Source organism: Ovis canadensis, chromosome 18, assembly GCF_042477335.2.
Source record: "Ovis canadensis isolate MfBH-ARS-UI-01 breed Bighorn chromosome 18, ARS-UI_OviCan_v2, whole genome shotgun sequence".
NCBI classification, from domain to species: Eukaryota; Metazoa; Chordata; class Mammalia; order Artiodactyla; family Bovidae; genus Ovis; species Ovis canadensis.
The window spans coordinates 71,300,808-71,320,381 of record NC_091262.1 but is presented as its reverse complement, the minus strand read 5'-3'; the positions used below and the strand labels follow the sequence as shown (position 1 = coordinate 71,320,381).

The 19,574-nt window shown below is 55.2% G+C and overlaps 1 protein-coding gene and 1 long non-coding RNA gene across 4 annotated transcripts in view; one reads left to right on the top strand and one right to left on the bottom strand.

Annotated features, from left to right (window-relative positions):
* ITPK1 (inositol-tetrakisphosphate 1-kinase) overlaps positions 1–19,574 on the top strand; it is a 155,876-nt gene that overhangs the window by 71,247 nt on the left and 65,055 nt on the right. The window contains exons 1-2 of one of the 2 annotated variants that reach the window (XM_069559516.1): positions 7,657–8,524; positions 18,963–19,088. In XM_069559516.1, the coding sequence (XP_069415617.1) occupies positions 8,519–8,524; positions 18,963–19,088 (132 nt within the window). In that variant the 5' untranslated portion in view covers positions 7,657–8,518. Of the gene's footprint in view, positions 1–7,656; positions 8,525–18,962; positions 19,089–19,574 lie in introns of those variants that run through there. The other variant, XM_069559514.1, reaches the window with a different exon arrangement.
* On the bottom strand, positions 12,976–17,572 carry LOC138423530 (uncharacterized). 2 transcript variants are annotated; one of them, XR_011250305.1, is made up of 5 exons: positions 16,479–17,572; positions 15,375–15,853; positions 14,720–14,892; positions 13,771–14,633; positions 12,976–13,186 (listed from the first exon to the last, which is right to left on the bottom strand). It is a non-coding gene; the product is annotated as an uncharacterized lncRNA (long non-coding RNA). The 2 variants fall into 2 exon arrangements; XR_011250304.1 differs by lacking the exons at positions 12,976–13,186; positions 13,771–14,633; positions 14,720–14,892 and having other exon boundaries at positions 14,934–15,853.

Here is a 19,574-nt window from a genome sequence, read left to right as displayed (position 1 = left end):
CACACCAGCCTGGGCACTGCCGACCTTTTGTTTGGTGGTGCCCCCCGCCCCACCCCCGCAGGAGCTGCACGTGAGAAGATGCCGTAGCCCGCTGATGGGGTTGGACACAGATCAGTGGTAGCCCAGGGAACTTACTATAGAGCTTGGGGCACATCTTCTGGGGCTCAGTTCAGAGAAGAGTTGAGCAAGAAATAGGTCACAGGTACCAGGCATCATAGTTGCCAAACTTCTTATTTTCTGGCAGGACCAAGAAATGAGGCTTTCCACTAATTCCATTTCTTAGGTAGTTGCTTGGAGCTTTGTCTTCCTTTTGTCTTCCAAAAAGTGGTTTTGCAGGTTTAACCATCTATTCCACCCCTCTTTTCCTTTTAGAAAGAGAGTATATGGGATGCCGTTTAATCCTTTTTCTTATGTTTGTTGTTGTGTTGTTGTTTAGTCACTAAGTTCTGTCTGACTCTTTGCTACCCTATGGACTGTAGACTGCCGGGCTCCTCTGTTCATGGAATTTTCCATGGAGTGGGTGGCTGTTTCCTTCTCCAGGGGATCTTCCCGATCCAGGGATCATTATTGTACAATTAGAAACAACCAGATGTTCAGTGATAGGGAGTTGGTGAAGTAAATGATGCTTTATTGGTTTTTAAATGACAGTGACTTAGAAGAACAGGTAATGCCATCGGAAAGCGTTCATTACAGCATGCTTTATTAAAAAGTAGTATCCGAACCTGCTTATGTAGTATGATCCCAGCTTTGGGAAAATAGATCTAAGAATTGGAGGGATGTATACCAAAATAGAATCAGTTACCTCTGAAATCAAGGACAAATTTTCTGATGTGAATAAGTAACTTGGAACTTAAACATCTCTTACAACGAGCAGATATTAATTTGATCAGGAAGTTGCGTTACTTTACAGCCACACCTGGTAACTTTCTAGCCTGTCTGCTTTTTTTCCGTCTTCATGGTGGAACACTCTAGAATCTGAGCTTTTGGCAGGCAGAGGCTCCGCATCCCATTTGAGCTTCATGGGGTGCCAAGTGGCATTACTGTCTTGAACTTTCAGACCACACCCTTCTGGAAGATGTCCGTGTATGTGTGTGTGTGTGGCCTCGGCACCTGTAGTTGCTGTTCTTGAGTCCCAGACCTGGCTCCCTTGCGTGAAGGGACCGAGCCCACAGGTGGCTGCAAAGTTCAGGGGCGTGTGTGTGTGTGTGTGTGTGTGTGTGTGTGTGTGTGTGTCTCCATTCTGGGGCTAGACAGAAGCCTGAGGTGGGCTTTCACTTGCAGCTGCCATTTCGTTCCAACATTGAGACCCGGCCTTTATATTTCTTGAAATATCTTAAAGAATCCTCACTAAATTTTAAATTTTTAAGTCAGTATGAGTTTGACCCCCAGCTGTGTCTGAAATAAAGGCAGGCGCCCCCTCCCCGCCCACGTAGGCAGGGGGGTCTGACCTCTGGGGTAAAGAAGCGCTCTGCGTTTGTTTCCCTGTCATTCTTGCCCCGCTGACCGTGCAGGGGACATAGAGGTGGCGTTGTCTTGGGACCAGGGGCTTGGCATGGAGGTGTGCTGAGGTTGGGGAAGGCTTTACGGCCCCCAGGGATTGGGACTGACTCAGCGGGACTCTGTCCCAGAGTAGGGAGCTACCCGGGAGCCAGGACCCGACCTCAGGGCCAGCCTTGTCCAAGAACAGCCCTGACAAGTGGGGTCACTGCCCGAGAAAAGGAGCGTGGTTGGGTGGAGGAGGGTGGGGAGAGTGTCGAGTCATCACTAGCCCAAGGATTTTCCCACTCCCCAGCCATCCCCACTGTGGTCTGGGCCTCACCCCTGGCAGGTACAGCCTTGTTTTCCCTTTGTGGTCGCCTTGCTCCAGTAGCTGCCCATCTCTCCCAGCTCCCCTGGCTCTACTCCGGGGAGATTTTTCTTAGCATGTCCCTGTTCTGAGAGCTGTCCTCCCCCTGCCCCTTGGTGCTGAGATGAGTGGGAGAGAAGGCAGCTCGTGTTTTTGGTCGTGATCCCGGACCAGAGAGAATAGGTTCAGTGTTCTCAGGCGTTGGGTCTGAACGTGGGGGTGTTGGTGGGGGAGGGGGTAGTACAGAGCTGGACAGGGAGTCCTCCACCACACAGTTAGGGCTGAACTCCAGGGGTCACACCACTCCCTCTCCAGGTGGTGGGGGCTCAGCAACCTGTGGGGGAGGAGGGGGCCAGTGGTGAACGGAACAAGTTTGGAGGGTCAGATGGGCCTTGCGATGCCCCCCCCACCCCGCCCCGCTGAGCATCATCTCCAAGGAAATTGTGTTTATTAATTGTTGGCAATGTCAGAAGAGCATGTAATCAGCTGCTTAAAGAAGAACCTGAGCTCCATTTCTGTTCTCTCTGTGCCTTTGAGTTTATTTTAAACCTCAGTGAGCCCTTTGCAGGTTTTCTCACTGTGGCCTTGACCACGTGCCCTTTGACCCAGCAGTCCTCCGCACCCCGCCTGCGTCCTGGGGCGGGGCTCCCAGCAGGATGGAGACAGTGTCCGTCTTGTGACCCATCGGCTCCCTGCGGCCCACCAGGTTGCTGACGGTGAGCTCTTTGGGGAGGGGGCAGATCTCACTGATTTCGTGATTGAGGCTTGGGGAAGGGGTGGCCTCGGTGAACACCCCCTGCCACCCGTCTCCATTCTCTCTTAGGAGGCTTCTCGGGACCCAGAGAACCATGAACTGGTCATCAGATGCTCAGGTCAAGGCTGGGAAGGGACAGACACCTGGCACCAAAGGCCTGTTCCCCCCAGATTTTGTCTGGGACACCCAGGCCCACGGTTCAACGCCAAGGGCCCCAGACTCGTAGGGACCCCTGGCTGGGCCACACTCTGGATCCTGGCGTTCAGGTCCCAGACTGACCTGAGTGAATTCTGGCTCTGTTGTCTTCTAGTATCAAGGAGGGCGAGACGGGTGTGGTGGGGTGCTGGGGGCGCCAGTTACCACTCAACCAGCGATTACCGCTGTCCTGGGTGGCCTCGGTGGTGCCTACTAGACTACTGCTTCCCAGTTCTGGTGGCAAGGTCAGCTGTGCCGGTTTCTGCTTCATCCCCTTTGCTGACGGCCCTGCTCTGCAAACCCTGTGTCCAAGGCAGCAGCGCCTAAGCCAGCTGCTGACCTCCCATTCCTCCTGGACTCAAGATGCAGGCTTTCCGTAGCCCTGTGCTCTGCGCTGCTGGTTTGGGACTCCTTGGTACACGTGTGCAGGTGTGCACCCCCAGGTCTGCCTTCACGGCTCAGCTCACCAGCCACCTCCTCCGAGTGGACTTCCTGAGCGCCCCCTTGAACAACCGCATCTTCCTTGGCGTCCCTGCCACACTCTTGGTCAGTCTGGAAGAGCTGCTGTTCTCGTCCTCCTCACGGCCCCCTGGCGACCACGTCTGCCCCCGAGCGCCCTCCCCACTGCCCTGGCGTGGGCTCCAAGGCACACACGCCAAGTGCCCGGTTCCTGTGTGTTGATTGAATGATGGTGAAGTGGCCTGAGCAGGTCCCAGGAATCAGTGAGTGGATGAGACAGGGGGTGATGCTCAGAGGCGAGCAGGGCATTGTCCTGGGAGACCTAAGGCCCAGGGGAGACGGGCGTGTGCCCTCCCCAGACTGCCCTGAAGGCCGCGGGCCCTCAGAGAACCAGCCCCTCAGCACTGCCTGGGCTGGGGTGGGGAGGGAAAGGCCGGCGGAGGAGCTGCTGGGCCTGAGGGGTGAGGGGTTTGCAGGAGGGCGGGGATGTCCAGGCAGAAGGGTGAGGGCCCCGCGGTGAGGGCCCACCTTGCCTGTGTCGGAGCCGTTTAGCCGCCTCTGCTGCAGGTGTGACTTGTCCTCTATCCTGGGTAAGCCCACTCCTAACGGCTGTCGCCTCACTTTCTGACTTGACCTTGCTGAGTGGGTCAGCGTGCATCCATTCAAGCAGCACGGACATTCGCCAAGTCCCCCCACCTCACTCAGGTGACCGGGACACACCCGCTTTCTGAGGGGGAAGCGGAGTAGACAGATCCTCCCCACCCAGGACAGTCAGAGCTGTGGCAGAGCCTACCTTTCCAGAGTCCATTCCTGGTGGAAGGTTCTGGAAATGCACACAAATAAATGAGCGGAGGCACAGCCAGGCAGATGGACCAGAGTCACCTTCTGAGGACGCTTGTCGGCTCCCCAGGGAAGGAGTTTTCTGGGTCAGGATCGAGGAACTCAGGAGTCTCCTTGCCTTCTAGGACATCCCCGCCTGTGGGTATTCCAGAGTTTCCCCCTCCTGCAGCGAGGGAGGGGTGGTTGCCATAGGAACCGCTGGATCTCCCTCCTGCATCAGCCAGCCTCTGGGGCAGGATGCTGAGGGAAGGCACTGTGACCAGGTGTTGGATCAGAGGCTTGGGGGGATCCATGGGCAGAATATTAGATCATTTTGGGGGGCTCACACCTTGTTTGGGGGGCTGAGATCCTGACGTCAGAGCCCACTCTTTCCTCCCCACTTCTGGCTTTGGAGAAAGTCTGGGGCCGGCAGCCCCTACCCCGTTGCTTGCCGGGATCTGTCCTTTGTGCACATTCCCACCCCATCCTCAATCCCTGGCCGCTAGGTCATGGCATAGTCCTGCTTCCTCCCTCCCTGCTCCATCACGGTCCTAGTTCCACACCATTGTCTTTACCCCCATGCTGCCCAGGAGCCCTCCTGTGCCCTGGTCTTAGCCTGCTACACACACACACACACACACACACACAGTGCCCTGGTCTTACCCTGTTCTACACAGACACACACACACACACACTCTCCCTCACATTAAAAACCCTCCTTGGCTCATGAGTCCTTTGAACTGCAAGGAGATCAAACCAGTCAATCCTAAAGAAAATCATTGGAATACTGCTGGAATACTGCTCATTGGAAGGGCTGATGCTAAAGCTGAAGCTTCAGTACTTTGGCCACGTGATGAGAAAAGCCGACTCATTGGAAAAGACCCTGATATTGGGAAAGATTGAAGGCAGGAGGAGAAGGGGATGACAGAGGATGAGATGTTTGGATGACATCACTGACTCAATGGACATGAGTTTGAGCAAACTCTGGGAGATAGTGAAGGACATGGAAGCCTGGTGTGCTGCAGTCCATGGGGTCGCCGAGTCAGATATGACTTAGCAACTGAACAACTGGCTCCTGAGGCCCCTGGGGATCTGTGTGACCTCTTTCCAGCTTCTCCTCTGTCCCCAGGCTGTCTGACCTTGGCCCCTCACACACACTGGCCCAGTGTCCCCTGCTCAGGATGGCTTCTGATGTGGCCTCTGCCCTGACAAAGCTCACTCTCTTTCGGGTTACACCTCCCCACCCCCACCTCTCCTGATCTGATCCCTTGCACAGCCCTGCACTCCTGCCCTGTCTACCCCTGTGGTCACTGGGTCCTAATTCCTGGTCCATTTTCTCTCTGCTCTCGGCTTTGGTCCTTGTGCCAGGACCCAGAAGGGACCAGGCCCAGAGGAGATGCTGGGGGATGTTTGATGGGCACAGTGGCCTCTGTGTGCTTGTGTGCATGCTCACTCATATCAGACTCTTTGTGACCCCGTGTAGCCTGCAGACTCCTCTCTCCATGGGTTTCCCAGGGAAGAACAGTGGAAGAAGAGTGGGTTACCATTTCCTCCTCCAGGGGATCTTCCCAACTTAGGGATCAAACCCACGTCTCCTGCGTTGCCAGGTGGGTTCTTTACCTCTGTGACACCTGGGAAGCCCAGGCTTCTCTGTGGAACATTTATAAAGGCTCCTGCTAAGATGAGAAAAAGGAACTGTGCTTTAGGTTTGGCAACCCCGTGAGTAGATACGAGGCTGTTCCTCCCAGTTCCCCTGAGGTGCAGCTGTGCTAACACAGTCTGAGCTCGATGTCACCTCCTCTGGGGCCTTCCTGAACCTGGTTGCTACACCCCCAAGTTTCATGTGGGGGACCCTTGGGTTCCCCCCTCGCCTCTAGAACCACAGGAATCCTGGAGTCCACTTAGTCATCAACCTCTGAGCAGAAGTTGTGATAGTATGTTTGCATTTGCTGATTTAATCTGTAAACCCCGGGGGGAAAAACCCACTGGGGATTTCATTCCTCCACCCCACCTCAGAGAGCAGCACCTTTCCATGCTGGCGGGCGTTCCCATCTCCCCGCTTTCGCGCTGAGTCCCTGGGTGTCTCTGTGTCGAGCGCCTCTGAGTGGCTGGTACCACAGTGAGATGGAACCACCAGGCCCTTTGTGGAAGGCCCGGGTCCAGACCCTCCCCTGCACAGGAGGGCTGGCTTCGCAGGCTGCGTGAGCCGCCCTGTCACCCACCGCTGTCACTCGTTGACCTGAGCTTAAAAGCAGTGCTCAGAGCCATGGAGTAACTGCATTGCAGTCTCCCCATCAAGGTCACCACGTGCCCCTCGGGACACTGCTCATCACAGGTGCATCAAGCTGCCCCTCACGTGGCCCTTGGGGACTTCTTTCCATTGCACAGAGGGGCTGGGTGGACGTGTTGGTTAGGATGTCCCATGGTGGTTTGATCAAGTTTCTACATTTCTGTGGCCTGCCGTTATTCTCAGAGCTCTCCAAGCCAGTTCAGGAAGGGTTCCAGCGCCAGCGTCTCCCTTTGTCCCTCACCAGTGCACATGAGTATTTTGTGTATGTATGTATGTAGTTGCGCCTGGTCTTCGTTGCCACATGTGGGGTCTAGTTCCCTGACCAGGGATCGAACCCTGGGCTCTTGGGAGTGCAGTGTCTTAGCCACCAGACTAGCAGGGAAGTCACCACATAAGCATTTAAAAATACCTGAGCCCTGCACCAAAGACTCCAGTTTGACTTGACACAACCCAGCTCCTTTTCAAGCAATTTGGAATACTGAACTTTTCTTTTAAATGGGATGTGTTTAATTTTTTTAAAAAAACTCCTTCATTAACATTATATCAAATACCGGTTTAGAAACTGCCTCAAGGGATAGGAATGCTCTCTGGGCTGGAAATAAATGACTGTAGAAAGGGAACTGCTTCAGGGCTTGAAAAATAATCTTTGCAGGCTTTGCAGAAGTTTGACTCAAAGTTTTCCTTCCTTTTTGTTAAGAAGGATGCACAAAGAAGATGCATTTTTGGCCTGGAGAATTCTTAGCCACTTGTGACATGGCTTCCAGTTGTCATTCCGGGAGGAAAGTGGAGATAAAAGCAACATTGAGATGTGTTTTCCATTGTCAGCAGGGAAAAAACCCTCCAGGGCCAGGAGCCAGGGCTGTGCAGGGAAGGAGGGAGCCTGGCTTGGGGATCCCAGCTGGGATGGGCAGCCAGTCTCATCCCACCAGCTCTAGATGCCCACGTGGGGGTCTCATATTAAAGACGGGGCCCTGGAGCTTCCCTGGTGGCCAGTGGTTAAGACTTCGCCTTCCAATGCAGGAGGTGTGGGTTACATACCTCCTGGCCAAAAAACCAGAACTGAAAACAGAAGCAGCATTGTAACAAATTCAATAAAGACTTAAAAAATAGTCCACATTAAAAAAACCTTAAAAAATCTTTAAAATGATACAAGTGAACTTATTTACAAAACAGAAAGAAACTCACAGAATGAACTCATGGTTGCTGGCGGGGGCGGGGAAGGATGGGAGGAAGGGATAGTCAGGGAGTTTGGAGTGGATGTACACACTGCTACGTTTAAAATGGATAACCAACAAGGTCCTATTGTATAGCACGTGAACTTTGCTTACTGTTATGCAGCAGCCTGGATGGGAGGGGAGTTTGGGGGACAGTGGATACATGCATATATACAGCTGAGTCCCTTTGCTGATCACCTGAAACTCTCACAACACTGTTTGTTAATGGGCCATACCTCAATACAAAGTAAAAAGTTAAAAAAAAAAAAAAAAACTTAATAAAGACAGGGCCCCCAGGTTACACACAAGGAGAGTGACGGCCTATGTCACCTGGCCAGTCAGCGCCAGGCTCCTGACCTGCCCTCTTCAGAGCATCCTGGTTTTGGAAGTTCTTTCTTAAGCCAGCTATTCGGTGAGGCCACAGAAATGACAACAGGGCATATTAAGTGCTTACAACATGTATGAGGTGGGACACTGACACCTCATACGTGTTAACGTCCAGAGTGGTATCTTCAGAGAGATCTGAGACCTGACTCCCTGCCCAGCACCCTCCAGGGGCTTCCCCTCCCCCAGGGGACATCTTCCCAATTCCTTCCCGCCTTTGGAGGCTCTGCACAACCTGCCCCACGTCCTTGTCACCCTTCCCCGGGACCCGCTGAATGCAGCCTGTGCTGGGGGCCCCACCTGGCTTTCCCCGTTCCTTCTCCTTGGTCGGGTCCCAGCTCAGATGGTGCATCCTCAGGCCTCTCATGAGTTCCCTTGGCTGCCGAAATGAATTCAGGACGGTGCGGCTTACACAACAAACGTATTGTCGCCCAGCTCTGGAGGCCGGAAGTCGAGACCAGAGTGTCAGCGGGGTTGGTTCCTTCTGAGGCTGTGAGCAAGGGTCTGCCCCAGGCCCCTCTCCTCGCTTCCGTGTGGCTGGTGATCTTCGGCGTCCTATGCTGGTAGGTGCAGCACCCTGATCTCCGCCTTCATCTTCACGTGACAGTCTCCTCGTGTGTCAGCACCCAGATTTCTCCTTTTTAAAATGATGCCAGTCATGTGGGGTTAGGGGCCCACCTTACTCCTGTATGATGTCCACTTAGCGAATTACATCTGCAATGACCCCATTCCCAAATAAGGTCACATTCTACGGTACTGAGGGTTAGGACTTCCATGTGACCTATTTGCGAAAGTGAAAGTCGCTCAGTCATGTCCGATCTTTGCGACCCCATGGACTATACAGTCCATGAAATTCTCCAGGCCAGAATACTGGAGTGGGAAGCCTTTCCCTTCTCCAGGGGATCTTCCAAACCCGAGGACCGAACCCAGGTCTCCTGCATTGCAGGCAGATTCTTCACCAGCTGAGCCACAAGGGGAGCCCTGTAACCTATTTGGAGGGACAAAATTCAACTCATAATGGGCTTTCTCTGCTGAGTGCCCCCTGCCTCCGCATCATGCTCTCTACACTGATTTTATTCATGTTGCGATGCTCTATTTGTTTATTGTCTGTCTTCCCCCATTAGAATATGAGGTCTTGAGACAGGGACCTTGGCCATCTTGTCCACTGTTGTCTCTTCAGCGCTTGAGCAAAGCCAGGCACAGAGCATCCACTCACAGGAACTGCTGAGTGAGTGGATGAGTGCCCGGCTGGATGCAGGGGTGGGTGGGTGAGAGGAGGAGTGGAGTGAGTGGCTGAAAACAGCCTACAAAGCAGGTACTCTTGTCATCCCTACTCCCCACCCCCGCATGCTGAGATATCGAGAAAACAAGCCCAGAATAAAGAACAGTCTTTTGTGTCGGGTTCGTAAAGCAGTGGTGGTTTCTCTTCTATTTAAATCTTAAAAGAGCAGAAGAACAGATCGGTGTTAGTACCTTCTAAATGTGTTGAGGGTTTGTCAGATGAGACACACTTCAGCCCATTTGCTTTTGCACTTCCTGCAGTCCTGTCCTGCTCCCTGCAGACGCTCACCCTTGTGGCCTCTGGGGTGCCGTGCTCTCACACCTGCTTAACCTCATTGGCCACGCTTTGGGTATCGACTTCAAGTTTACCATCTAGAAGGGAAGCTGGGGTCCAGGTCAGTTCACGCTTGATCTAAAATTCTCAGTAGGAAGTGCAGGGAGGAAGCTGAGAGCCAACTTGTGTATAGGGTGGGTGGGGAACTGTCTGGAAGAGGGGTGGTGGCATTTGAATTCAGCTGGCTGGAAGCTCGGGTGGAGCGGCTCGCTTCGTCTCAGCCCAGGCTTTAGCTTTGGGAAGGTCAAGGGAAGTAAACGGGAGCCTCTGTGGGGGGACTGTTGTCCCTGTGCCTCTTTTCCTCATTTACCCTCTTGGATTGTTGAGGGTCAGTGTCTGGTGACTAGCTTTCCCGTGGTGCTAGCGTTAACCCACCTGCCAGTACAGGAGACACAAGAGACACAGCTTCGATTTCTGGGAAGATCCCCTGGAGAAGGGCATGGCTACCCACTCCAGTATTCTTGCCTGGAGAATCCCATGGACAGAGGAGCCTGGTGGGCTAGAGTCCAGGGGGTCGCAAAGAGTCGGACACGACTGAAGTGTCCTAGCAGGCACATGTCTGATGACTCTAATACTATATTCTCCTTGGCTGTAGACAGACACCCTGAGGCAGGGGCCCTCTGGATGCTCACGGGCTGCTGGTGGGGGAGGGGCGTGCAGGACTCAAGCCTGGGAAGCCATTGCGGGTGGCTGAGGGGCGGTTCCTCCTCTGTGCTCTTGTGTTGTGGGTGGAGACTGGCCTCTCGAGAGCCCCCCTGCTAGCCTGGCTGAGAACACAGCTGCGGTAAGACCTCGGGCCTCCTGGGCTCCCTGTGGAGGCCGGGCTTCCCCTCTGGAGGGTACATGTCCTAGCACTATGAACTGCGTCACCCTGCTTGTCTCCTGGGCTTGTGACCTTGTCTGCTCTGTGGCCCCAAGGCACCCTTGACTTTTTCACCCTCCCCGGCAGGGTATCTGCAGCGTGTTCCTGAGGCCACTTGGGACTTTTCAGCAGGGACTTTGATTGGGGCTTCCAGTGAGCCATGTGGAACACTGCCTCCCTGAATCCAATGTAGGCATAATACGCTTGGGGCCCTTGGGGGTCCCAGCCCCTGCCATGGGGGACAGATGCTAAAAACAGAACGAAGGTGGTGGCTGTGGGGAAAGGAGCACGTAAGTTTGGGGTCAGAAATCCCTTGGGCCTGCCCCCCACTGGCGGTGCCCTTGGGCAGCTCACCTTGCCCCCCACTGTCTCCATTTTCTCCCTGCAGATTGGGGATGACATTGACTTGGAGGGGTGGATGTGTAAGTGCTCAAAAAACCTCGTGTGAATGGGTGGGTAGGTGGACGGGTGGATGGTCTGAGTCTTTAGCCTCCAAGAGGAATTTCTGCACAGGCTAGCTGGGCTCTGGAACAGAAGGCAGTCCCCGACCTCAGTGAGGGTGCACTGGCTGAGAACTCTCTTTCTGCAACTAACCAGGTGGGTAAGCGTCCTGCCTGGGACCCAGGAAAGAGCAACCTGAGCCTGAAGCGCAGTTACCTGTTGGTGTCAGAGGAAGAGGGTCCAGCCAGACCTGAGACTGATGGGGGTCTGTAGGCTCCGAGAGCGGAGAAGACTCTAGGAAGGGAGGGCTGACACTGCTCTTTGGAACCATGACTGCCCGAGGGCCGCTGGTGGGCCTGGCATGGGGCCAAGGCTGTACTAAGACCCTCGTCAAGTCCTGGAGGCAGTGACTTTTCTGGCTCTCTGAACCAAAGTTGACTTGCAAATTCCCAGAACTTTGGAGCTGCACACAAGGGACTTTCATCTTCGGGCTGTTGACTCGAGTGCACCCCTCATCTTCTGGGGGAGAAAGGTTATCCACGCTCTGCCTTAACCAGATGATGGTTTATTATGTTCATTATTGGAAACCAACTACTGAGAATTTGGGGCATTGAGTCAGGGAGTTCTGGGGCAGAGGCTGCGGGGGCGACCCGTACCGTGCTTGGCCCAGCCTGCGGTTTTTGGGGGATCAGCCCCATGTGATGTTTAGCTCCTGACCCCTCTGAGGGCCACTTGGCACTCCTTCGGGAGGGAGAGTCACTCTTGCCAGGGAAGGACTGCTTGCCCGTCAAGTTTTGGATCCAGTCCCACCAAGAAGCGCAAGACCGGGGCAGCATCCTCCAAGGCCAGGCGCCTTGTTGCAGCCTGTCCCCAAGGCACCAGCTCAGACTTGACTTTCAGGAGAGCGCTGCTCCTGCCTGCTGGGGCCTTTCAGTGTTGGAGATGGCAGTTCTGTTCCATCTTCAGACCTTGGAGAGTCTAGAGAATAAATTGGATCTTCTGCCCACTTGCTTTTCATTGGGGCCATTGAGTCAGGACCTTAGTTGAGACAAAAAACTCTTCATCTAGTGACTTCCAGCTGAAAACACGCCATCGACATGGTGTGAACTGAGGGAGAAAAGGAACAGAGGGAAAGCCCCGGGTGCCTGGGACACCCTTTGGCTTAGCGGGCAGTTGACTTTGGCAGGAGAGAGTGCAGGTTCCCATGCAGCTATGACAGGATGACCCTGGACAGGCTACTTAACCTGTCTTGTGACCTGGTGTCCTCACGTGCACCTGCTGCGGTCACTGCTTGTTAGCTGGTACATGAGCCAAAGTCAGAACTCTGTGTTACTTACTGTTATTAACAGGGACGGTCCATTTTAATGTGGCAGCAGATGTGCTGAGAGGCCTAATAGGAGCCAGGACAAGTGACCTTGCTCTGCGAAATGCAGATTCTGGTGTGTCTGGTTAACAGTGCCTGTGTGCTGCATGCTAAGTTGCTTCCGTCGTGTCTGACTCTCTGCGACCCCATGGACTGCAGCCTGCCAGGCTCCTCTGTCCATGGGATTCTCCAGGCAAGAATACTGGAGTGGGTTGCCATGCCCTCCTCCAGGAGATCTTCTCGACCCAGGGAATCGAACCCAGGTCTTCCACATTGCAGGCAGAGTTTTTACCACTTGAGCCACCAGGGAAGCAAGTGCCTTGTTAACAAAACTCAGGGGAGATTTCACTGGGCAGTAATAATATAAAGAGTAAGAATAGAGAAACAATAGCTGAGCTTTTTGAGTGCACAGTTGTAGGAAAAACACACCTCCTGGGATTCACCTTTACTCTCACACTTCTGCACACTCGCCATGTCTGATGGCAGTTGGCTGGGGGCTTTTCCCATACCACATAAACCCGCAACACCAGGCTGGGAGTCCTACAGTGTAACACAGTTCTGACACTGACCACCTGGAGATGAACATCAGCTCTGCAGGTTAAGGACTCCCCATCCCTGCCCCATCAGATGCCAGTTGCAAGTTTAGATTCGTATCCGTGCACATGAGCCATCAGCGGTAAATCACAGGTTCCCACAATCCCCTCCTCTAGTTTGATTAATTTGATGCATTGGCTTCTGGAACTTGGGAAAACAGTTTACTTAGTATTTACCAGCTCATTATAAAGGACTATGGGAAAGGGTACAGTTGAACATCCAGGTGTATCAGGCAAGAGATGTTGGGAAGAGCTTCTGCACCCTCCGGGCGACCCACTCTCCCAGCTCCTCCTTGTGCTCACCAGCCAGGACGCTCCCTGAACCTGTCCTCATGGGATTTCCTATGAAGGCTTCACCACAAAGGCATGGTCTGTCACTCACTCATTTTCCAGCACCCTACCCACTCAAGGATAGGGAGTGGGGCTGCAAGTTCCAAGCTTCTAATCATGCCTTGATCTTGCTGGTGACCCACCCCAATCCAGCTCACCAAGCACTGTCTCGTTCAAATAAAAGACATCCCCGTCACCCAGGAAGATCCCATTTGAGGACAAGCCTGTGTGGTCACCCTACTTCGGACCCCGCATTTTCAGGCTAGCAGCCATGGTCTGGCATGAGTGCACGGCTCCAGCACCCCCCGCTCTGTGTCAGGCTCTGTCCTGAGTAATTATACACATTAACTCAGTTCTCACAGAAGCCTGAGGTGGGGACCAGTGAGAGAGACACAGAGGCTAAATAACATGCCAGGCCTCACAGCTTCACAGCCACTCCTAGAGGACCCGGCCACCGAGCATGGTTGTGGAATAGTAACCACACCTGCCTGATGTCCTCACTGGCTTCACTTGCAGCCTTTGCAGTAGAGAGGGCCATTGCAACCTGTCTGGCTGTTCAGAAAAGCGTAGGTTTTTCTCAGCAGCCCAGGTTTCTGCTAGCATACCTTGCGTGTTGCAGCCAGAGAGGATGAGTGGCCCCCATCGTGGGGTGGGGGATGGAAGCCAGTTTTTCTGAGTCCCCAGCCTTCCCGATGCACATGCTTCTTTCACATCTAGCTGGTTGTTGATCACTTCAGGGAAGCGCGTGTGGGAGTTTGGGAGCAAAGGGATAGCTGGAAGTACAGCCCAGAGAACCCCCCAGAAAGCTGGAACCCTCTGCCTCTCATCTCATCTTGGCATCCCCCCACCCCCGCCCTCCCCCCATCCATGATCTCTCCTGTGGGGACTGCCTTCGCGTAGGCTCACAGACAACCCCAAACTCTTAGTGGCTTAATGCACTCAAGATTTGCTCATTGTTTATACCACAGCCGAATCCCGGTCCCCTAGGCATTGGAATCTTCTACAGGCTCCTCCGCTTCCAGCCCACAGATGAAGCATGAGAAGGGGAGGCGGTGATGGGCCACCCCCTGCAAGGGGCTAGTCAGCGGTCAGTGCTGTGGGAGAAGCTCTTTCTACAGAGGCGGTAGCTTAGGGCACCTGAGGCATTTGGAACTGATAGATAAAGGAGAGGGTTTAATGCAGATGGCGCATCCTGCATCTTTGCAGCTGCCGCTCTACTTGGATTAAACCTTCCTTCCCCTGCCCATCTCTGGAGGTCCCATTCTTCCCTCTCCCTTCTGTGGCTTGGTCTGGACACCTCCTCCGGGAGGCCGTTTCAACCCCCTTTGCAGGAAAGAGTTACCCTGCTCCGTGGCAGGTCCCTTCTGGGTCTGCATTGCTCACTCTGTTCTTCGAAGCTGCCAGTGTGCTTAGCAGACATCTGCTGAGCTCTTAGGCTTCCTCGGTGGCACACTGGTAAAGAATCCACCTGCCAGCACAGGAGACCCGGGTTCAATCCCTGGGTCAGGAAGGTCCTCTGGAGGAGGAAATGGCAACCCACTCCATTATTCTTGCCTGGGAAATCCCATGGACAGAGGAGCCTGGCAGGCTACAGTCCATGCCGTCTCAAAGACTTGGATGTAACTTTAGTGACTGAACGACAGCAGCAGCCTAGTTCTTGCCTGGGGCCTGGTTCCAGGTCCTGGGGAGGACAGGCTGCAGCCCTGGTCGTTGGGGAATCTCAGGATCTTGTGGAAGAGACAGAAGGTTAAAGAAACGACTTCATGCCTGGAAGTTACGGTGCTATCTTGGAGGGATGTGCATAGCATTTCAGGGGCACCGGTGAGAAGAAGCAGCCACTAATGCTTCCTGTTTGGGAAACGAGGAGTTCAGAAGTCTGGAAAAGGATCAAACTTCTATCCTGGGACTTGGGAGACTAGTAAGAGCTCATGTGTGGACAAGAGGCTACAGGCTGTGTGGGTGGGCACTCCAGGCAGAGGACTCAGTGTGGCAGGGGAGCACGGCCCCGTGCAGGTCTGGGGCAGCAGGGGCTGTGTCCAGGGTGAACAGTCCCCCTGAGGCCCTGCGATGAGAGGGCAGGGGGTGTGTGTGCTTGGTGCACAGGAGGGGCCCGGAAGATACTTGTCAAGTTAGCGAGGGATCAAGCTGAAGCGGGAAGTTGTCTAGAGGGCTTAGGTGCCACATCTATAAGCGGAATGTTCTAACTCACAGACCAGTCCTGGAAGGCGTAGTCCTGACATCCTCATTTTATGAAAGGGGAAACCGAGGCACAAGGCAGCTGAGCCAGGAGGGGCCTCCAGGTGCCCACTGTCACGTCCTGTCCTCCTCAGCCAGCTGGTGGGTGGGAGGCAAGCGCCCAGCTCCCCTTGGATCACGACGGGGTTGCTTGTTCCCAAGGTCAGAGGTGGCTGTTGGGCCTCTGGGGTCTGCAGGCCTCTGTCGCATCTCCTCCTGGGCCTCGCTCCACCCTCGTCTGCCTCATTGCCTTCATCACCGAGGAAACAGTGGGCCCTTGTTTACTCCGAATCCCGAGCACTCAGGGCGGCGTGACTTGGAAACGTGGTGCCTGCAGCCACCGCAGGGGGGCCCTTCATCCAGACACCCTGTGACTGGCTGAGGGGGCCCAGTCGGACCCTCTCTGAGGAGGAGGACAGGTCCCCTGGGAGAGTTTCCTTTTCTGTGAGCAGACTGTGGTCAGAAAAACCGAAAGACACACTTGAAGTGAGTTCACTTCCGCCCTGGCCCCCAGTCCCGCCCCATCTGGGAAAGGAAGCTTCTGAGGTGCCTCCCCCCACCCCCTGACCCTGCTGGTCCCAGAATCCCATTCTCTGCAGCACCCACCCCCCACCCAAGGGCCCCTCTTCTGGGACCCCCTCCCTCTGTGAGGGGTCCCCTCCTTTGTGGCACCCGCAGCCCCCTCTGAGGGTCCCCTCCTCTGCAGGGTCCTAGATTTTCTCCCACGTGTGCCCGGGGCCTGCTGACCGACAGCAGTTTTGGCTCCCCTGGGATCTGAGGGTGCAGCCCCAGATAACCTTCCCCCTTCCCAGCCAGTGGGGAGGGACCGCTGGCTCCTTGGGATAGACCCCCTCAGGGCTTCCGCGGCTCCTCTGGTCCTCTGAGGAAGGCTGGTACAGGAGGGCCTTTTGAAGCCACGGACAGCTCTGCTCAGGCCCCAGTGAGGATGGGGAGCGGGGACTAGCCAGGCCTGATGTGTGTCCAGAGCCGCGGCTCTCGTGAAAGGGTTTCACTGGCACAAAAACGCTTGGAAAATACACAAAGGACAGTGGCCAGCTTCCAAAACTCAACTGTTTACCTTCAGCAGAGTGGCCGGGAGCGCAGGGAGCTTATTTTGCAAACAGCCCACAGTTGTCAGGTCTACAGACCTTGGGTGATGCAGGGCGAGCTCGAGCCCGGGGCCTTTCCTGCCCACCTCCTTCCCCAGAGGCACGTGGACCCCAGAGTCCTTCAGTGGCTGGCTTCTGTCCCTTCTTGCTGCACAGGAAACATTCTCTCTGGGATGGGGTTTCTGAGGCCTGGGGCGCCCTGCCCAGCCTGCCACGTGACCCAGGCTCTTCCGCCCGTAGCCGTTTCGGTCTGAAAATGTTGGCCTCTTGCTTCGGTGCCTGTCACAGTGGAGCCGCTGGTTACAGGGCAGATGGGCACCTCTGAGAATGAGCTGTTCCTTGCCCGTGTTCCCACTTGCCACTGGCTGCTCTGCTTTCCTTCCAATCCTGTGTTTTGTCTTTTTATTTTGTCTTCTTGGGAAGTGGCATTGGATGGAAATTAATAATGAATGTATCGACAGAACCGGAAAGATTCTTGGTGTTTCCTGTTTTTATCGAAGGGGAAACTGAGGCCCTGGGATGCTGCTAGGCTTTGGCACAGGCCCCAAGACATGGGCAGCTTGGCTGCAGGCTAAGCTTATCTGTGTTGCTTTTTGTCCAGGTCCCAGTGGATCATTTCCCAACCATGAGGCCTTACCCAGCCATTTTTTCTCCTCGGCTCTTGGGGTCCTGGTCTGTGAAGGCGTAGCTGTCACCTCTAGCTCCTGGCCCTCCTGTGAGGACAAGTACCACATCTCTTCCCCTTCTAGGAGTCTTGGAAGATGGGCAGCTGCTCAGCTGGTCTGATTTTTGCTATTCTGTTTTGTACACAGGCTAGAACATCGAGGGATCAGTGTTCTTCAGTATTTTCCTTTTGTGAAGTCCATGAAATTTTTTTTTTTTTTAGTAGGGAAAATCCCTTAACATCTTTCCTGGCAGACAATAAAAAAGAGGAGTTAAGGCTATCAGCAGGAAAGGCCTGGTGCATTCTGAAGATTTAATGGAAAAAGAGTTTGAATCAGGAGCATGACATGGCATGGGAGGGGTCAAAGGAGCTGGCAGGAGGTGGTGTCACCACCCCAGGCCCAAGGGGATGAGGGGAGGGAAGAGCCTAGAGACAGTGGTGGTCTTGGGAGAGGGGCAGGCTTGCTCAAGGGAGATGTTGGGGCCGTGAGGATGGTGGGGACAAGCACCCAGACTCCTGTCCCATCCTCTCTCCCATCTACTGCTGGTGCCTCTAAAAGGCCAGACGTGGCCAGCTGCCAGAGGGCAAGGCACCCAGGCGGTCGTGGCTCTGGGCCACAGTGCGGGCACGGGCCTCGGGCTGGGGGCTGGGTGGCCGGCCCAGCTTCAGTTCTGGCTCTGCTTTCTCCCTGTGAAATCCTTGGCAGGTTCCAGAAGTCTGTGTTTTCCACTGTCATGTGTGGAATTGCCTCTCACTGTGTGGCTGGAAAATAAAAAGAAACAAATGGACATATGTTTTTAGCACCGAGCCTCCCTAGAGCTGTCATCACGATCTCCTCCCTAATGACTTTGAAACAAACAGCCTGGAATCCTGGAGGGAGCCCCACTGGGGGAGTGGGACGGAGGGCAGGGGTGGGGCTGGTGGCCTTCCCTGGCCTCCGCTGAGGCCACTCGAGGGGTCAGCCAGGTGATCGGCTGGCGCTGCCGCCTCCAAGAGCACAGGCCATGCAGGTGGTGGCGGCCGCGTGCCAGGCGGTAGACATCTGGCGGCCAGGAAGCGTGGTGTCAGAAGGCCCCGGCTGTTGGTAGGTGCTCCCGTCTTGGGGGTCTGGGATGCCGGCTGTCAGCCAGCAGCCCTGGCTCCCCCGGGACCCAATCTTCCAAAACCCATGCTCTTGAAAAAATAAACACGTTCCCCCAGTGGAGCAGGGCGAGCCGGGGACTTGGGGACTCCAGGTGGCCCTGCATCCCTCGCTTTGTTGTCAAAGGCCAGCCCTGATCTCAGTGTGAAGTGCCAGCGGCCAGCCTCACAGAGTGGCGGCTCTTAGATTCACACAGATCACAGCTTTGCCGAGACCGTGGATAGTTTCATGGGGAGAGTGTCTGCTTGGATCTCAGTTCTGGTCTGGCCTTGTGACTTCAGTCATTGAACTTGACCTTGCCGGACCCTGGTGTCCCCACCTGAGAGGCCCTGGGTGGTGGGGCAGCTGTAGGGTGGCCAGTAAGCGCTCTCACAGTGACTCTCGCTCGACCCGTAGGTCCTTCGTCACCCCGACTCCACCTGTGTGTCTTTTGTGTCCTGGGTAGCCTGGCACTCGGGGCCAGAAGCACAAACACGGGGCCTGCCCTGGAGGAGTTCCAGGGCCTCAGCGGGTCCTGTCCCATCCTGTCCCGCAAGTGCTGGCCCTCCTCGCGCTCCGTGCCCTGGGGACGTGCAGAGGGGATGGGATGGATGAGGCAGCGGGCTCATGGGCTCAAGTTCTTTCTCTCTCTGTGTCTCCCTCTCGCAGCTGAACCTGAGCCGGCCGATCGAGGAGCAGGGGCCCCTGGACGTCATCATCCACAAGCTGACTGATGTCATCCTTGAAGCCGATCAGAACGACAGCCAGGCCCTGGAGCTGGTGCGCAGGTTCCAGGTGCGTGGGGGAGGGGGTCAGGGCGGTGGGGGGGGGGCTGGGAACAGCTCTGTGCCTATCTGAAGCCGTGGAGCTGTCCTGCTGGGTTACCCGTAGACATGGCTCTGCCACTGCCAAGACGTGGGCCTGTGGTCGGGCCCTTCCCTCCCGGGGTCTCTGTTTTTGGAGGTGAGATGGGCCCGCTTGTAGCCGCCCCCATCCGCCGTCTACCCTTAGAGATATGATTTACTGATCAGGGTGCTGCCCAGTCCAATCAGGCCCTTGCCTCCTCCATGCACACCTGGCCACAGCTGCAGGTGCTGTGTTGGCATAGAGGTGGGAACCCTCTTACCACCCTTGAAGAAAAGGTCTCTCCGAGGGTGTTTGAGCTGCAACAGCCACCCTTGGGCCCATGAGTCCTGCCCCGGTGGAGAACCCCCTCTGTGTGCTCATGGCTTTGAACCTGTAGGCGCGTCTCTGAGCTCCGACCAAGTCTCCCTGGCTCTT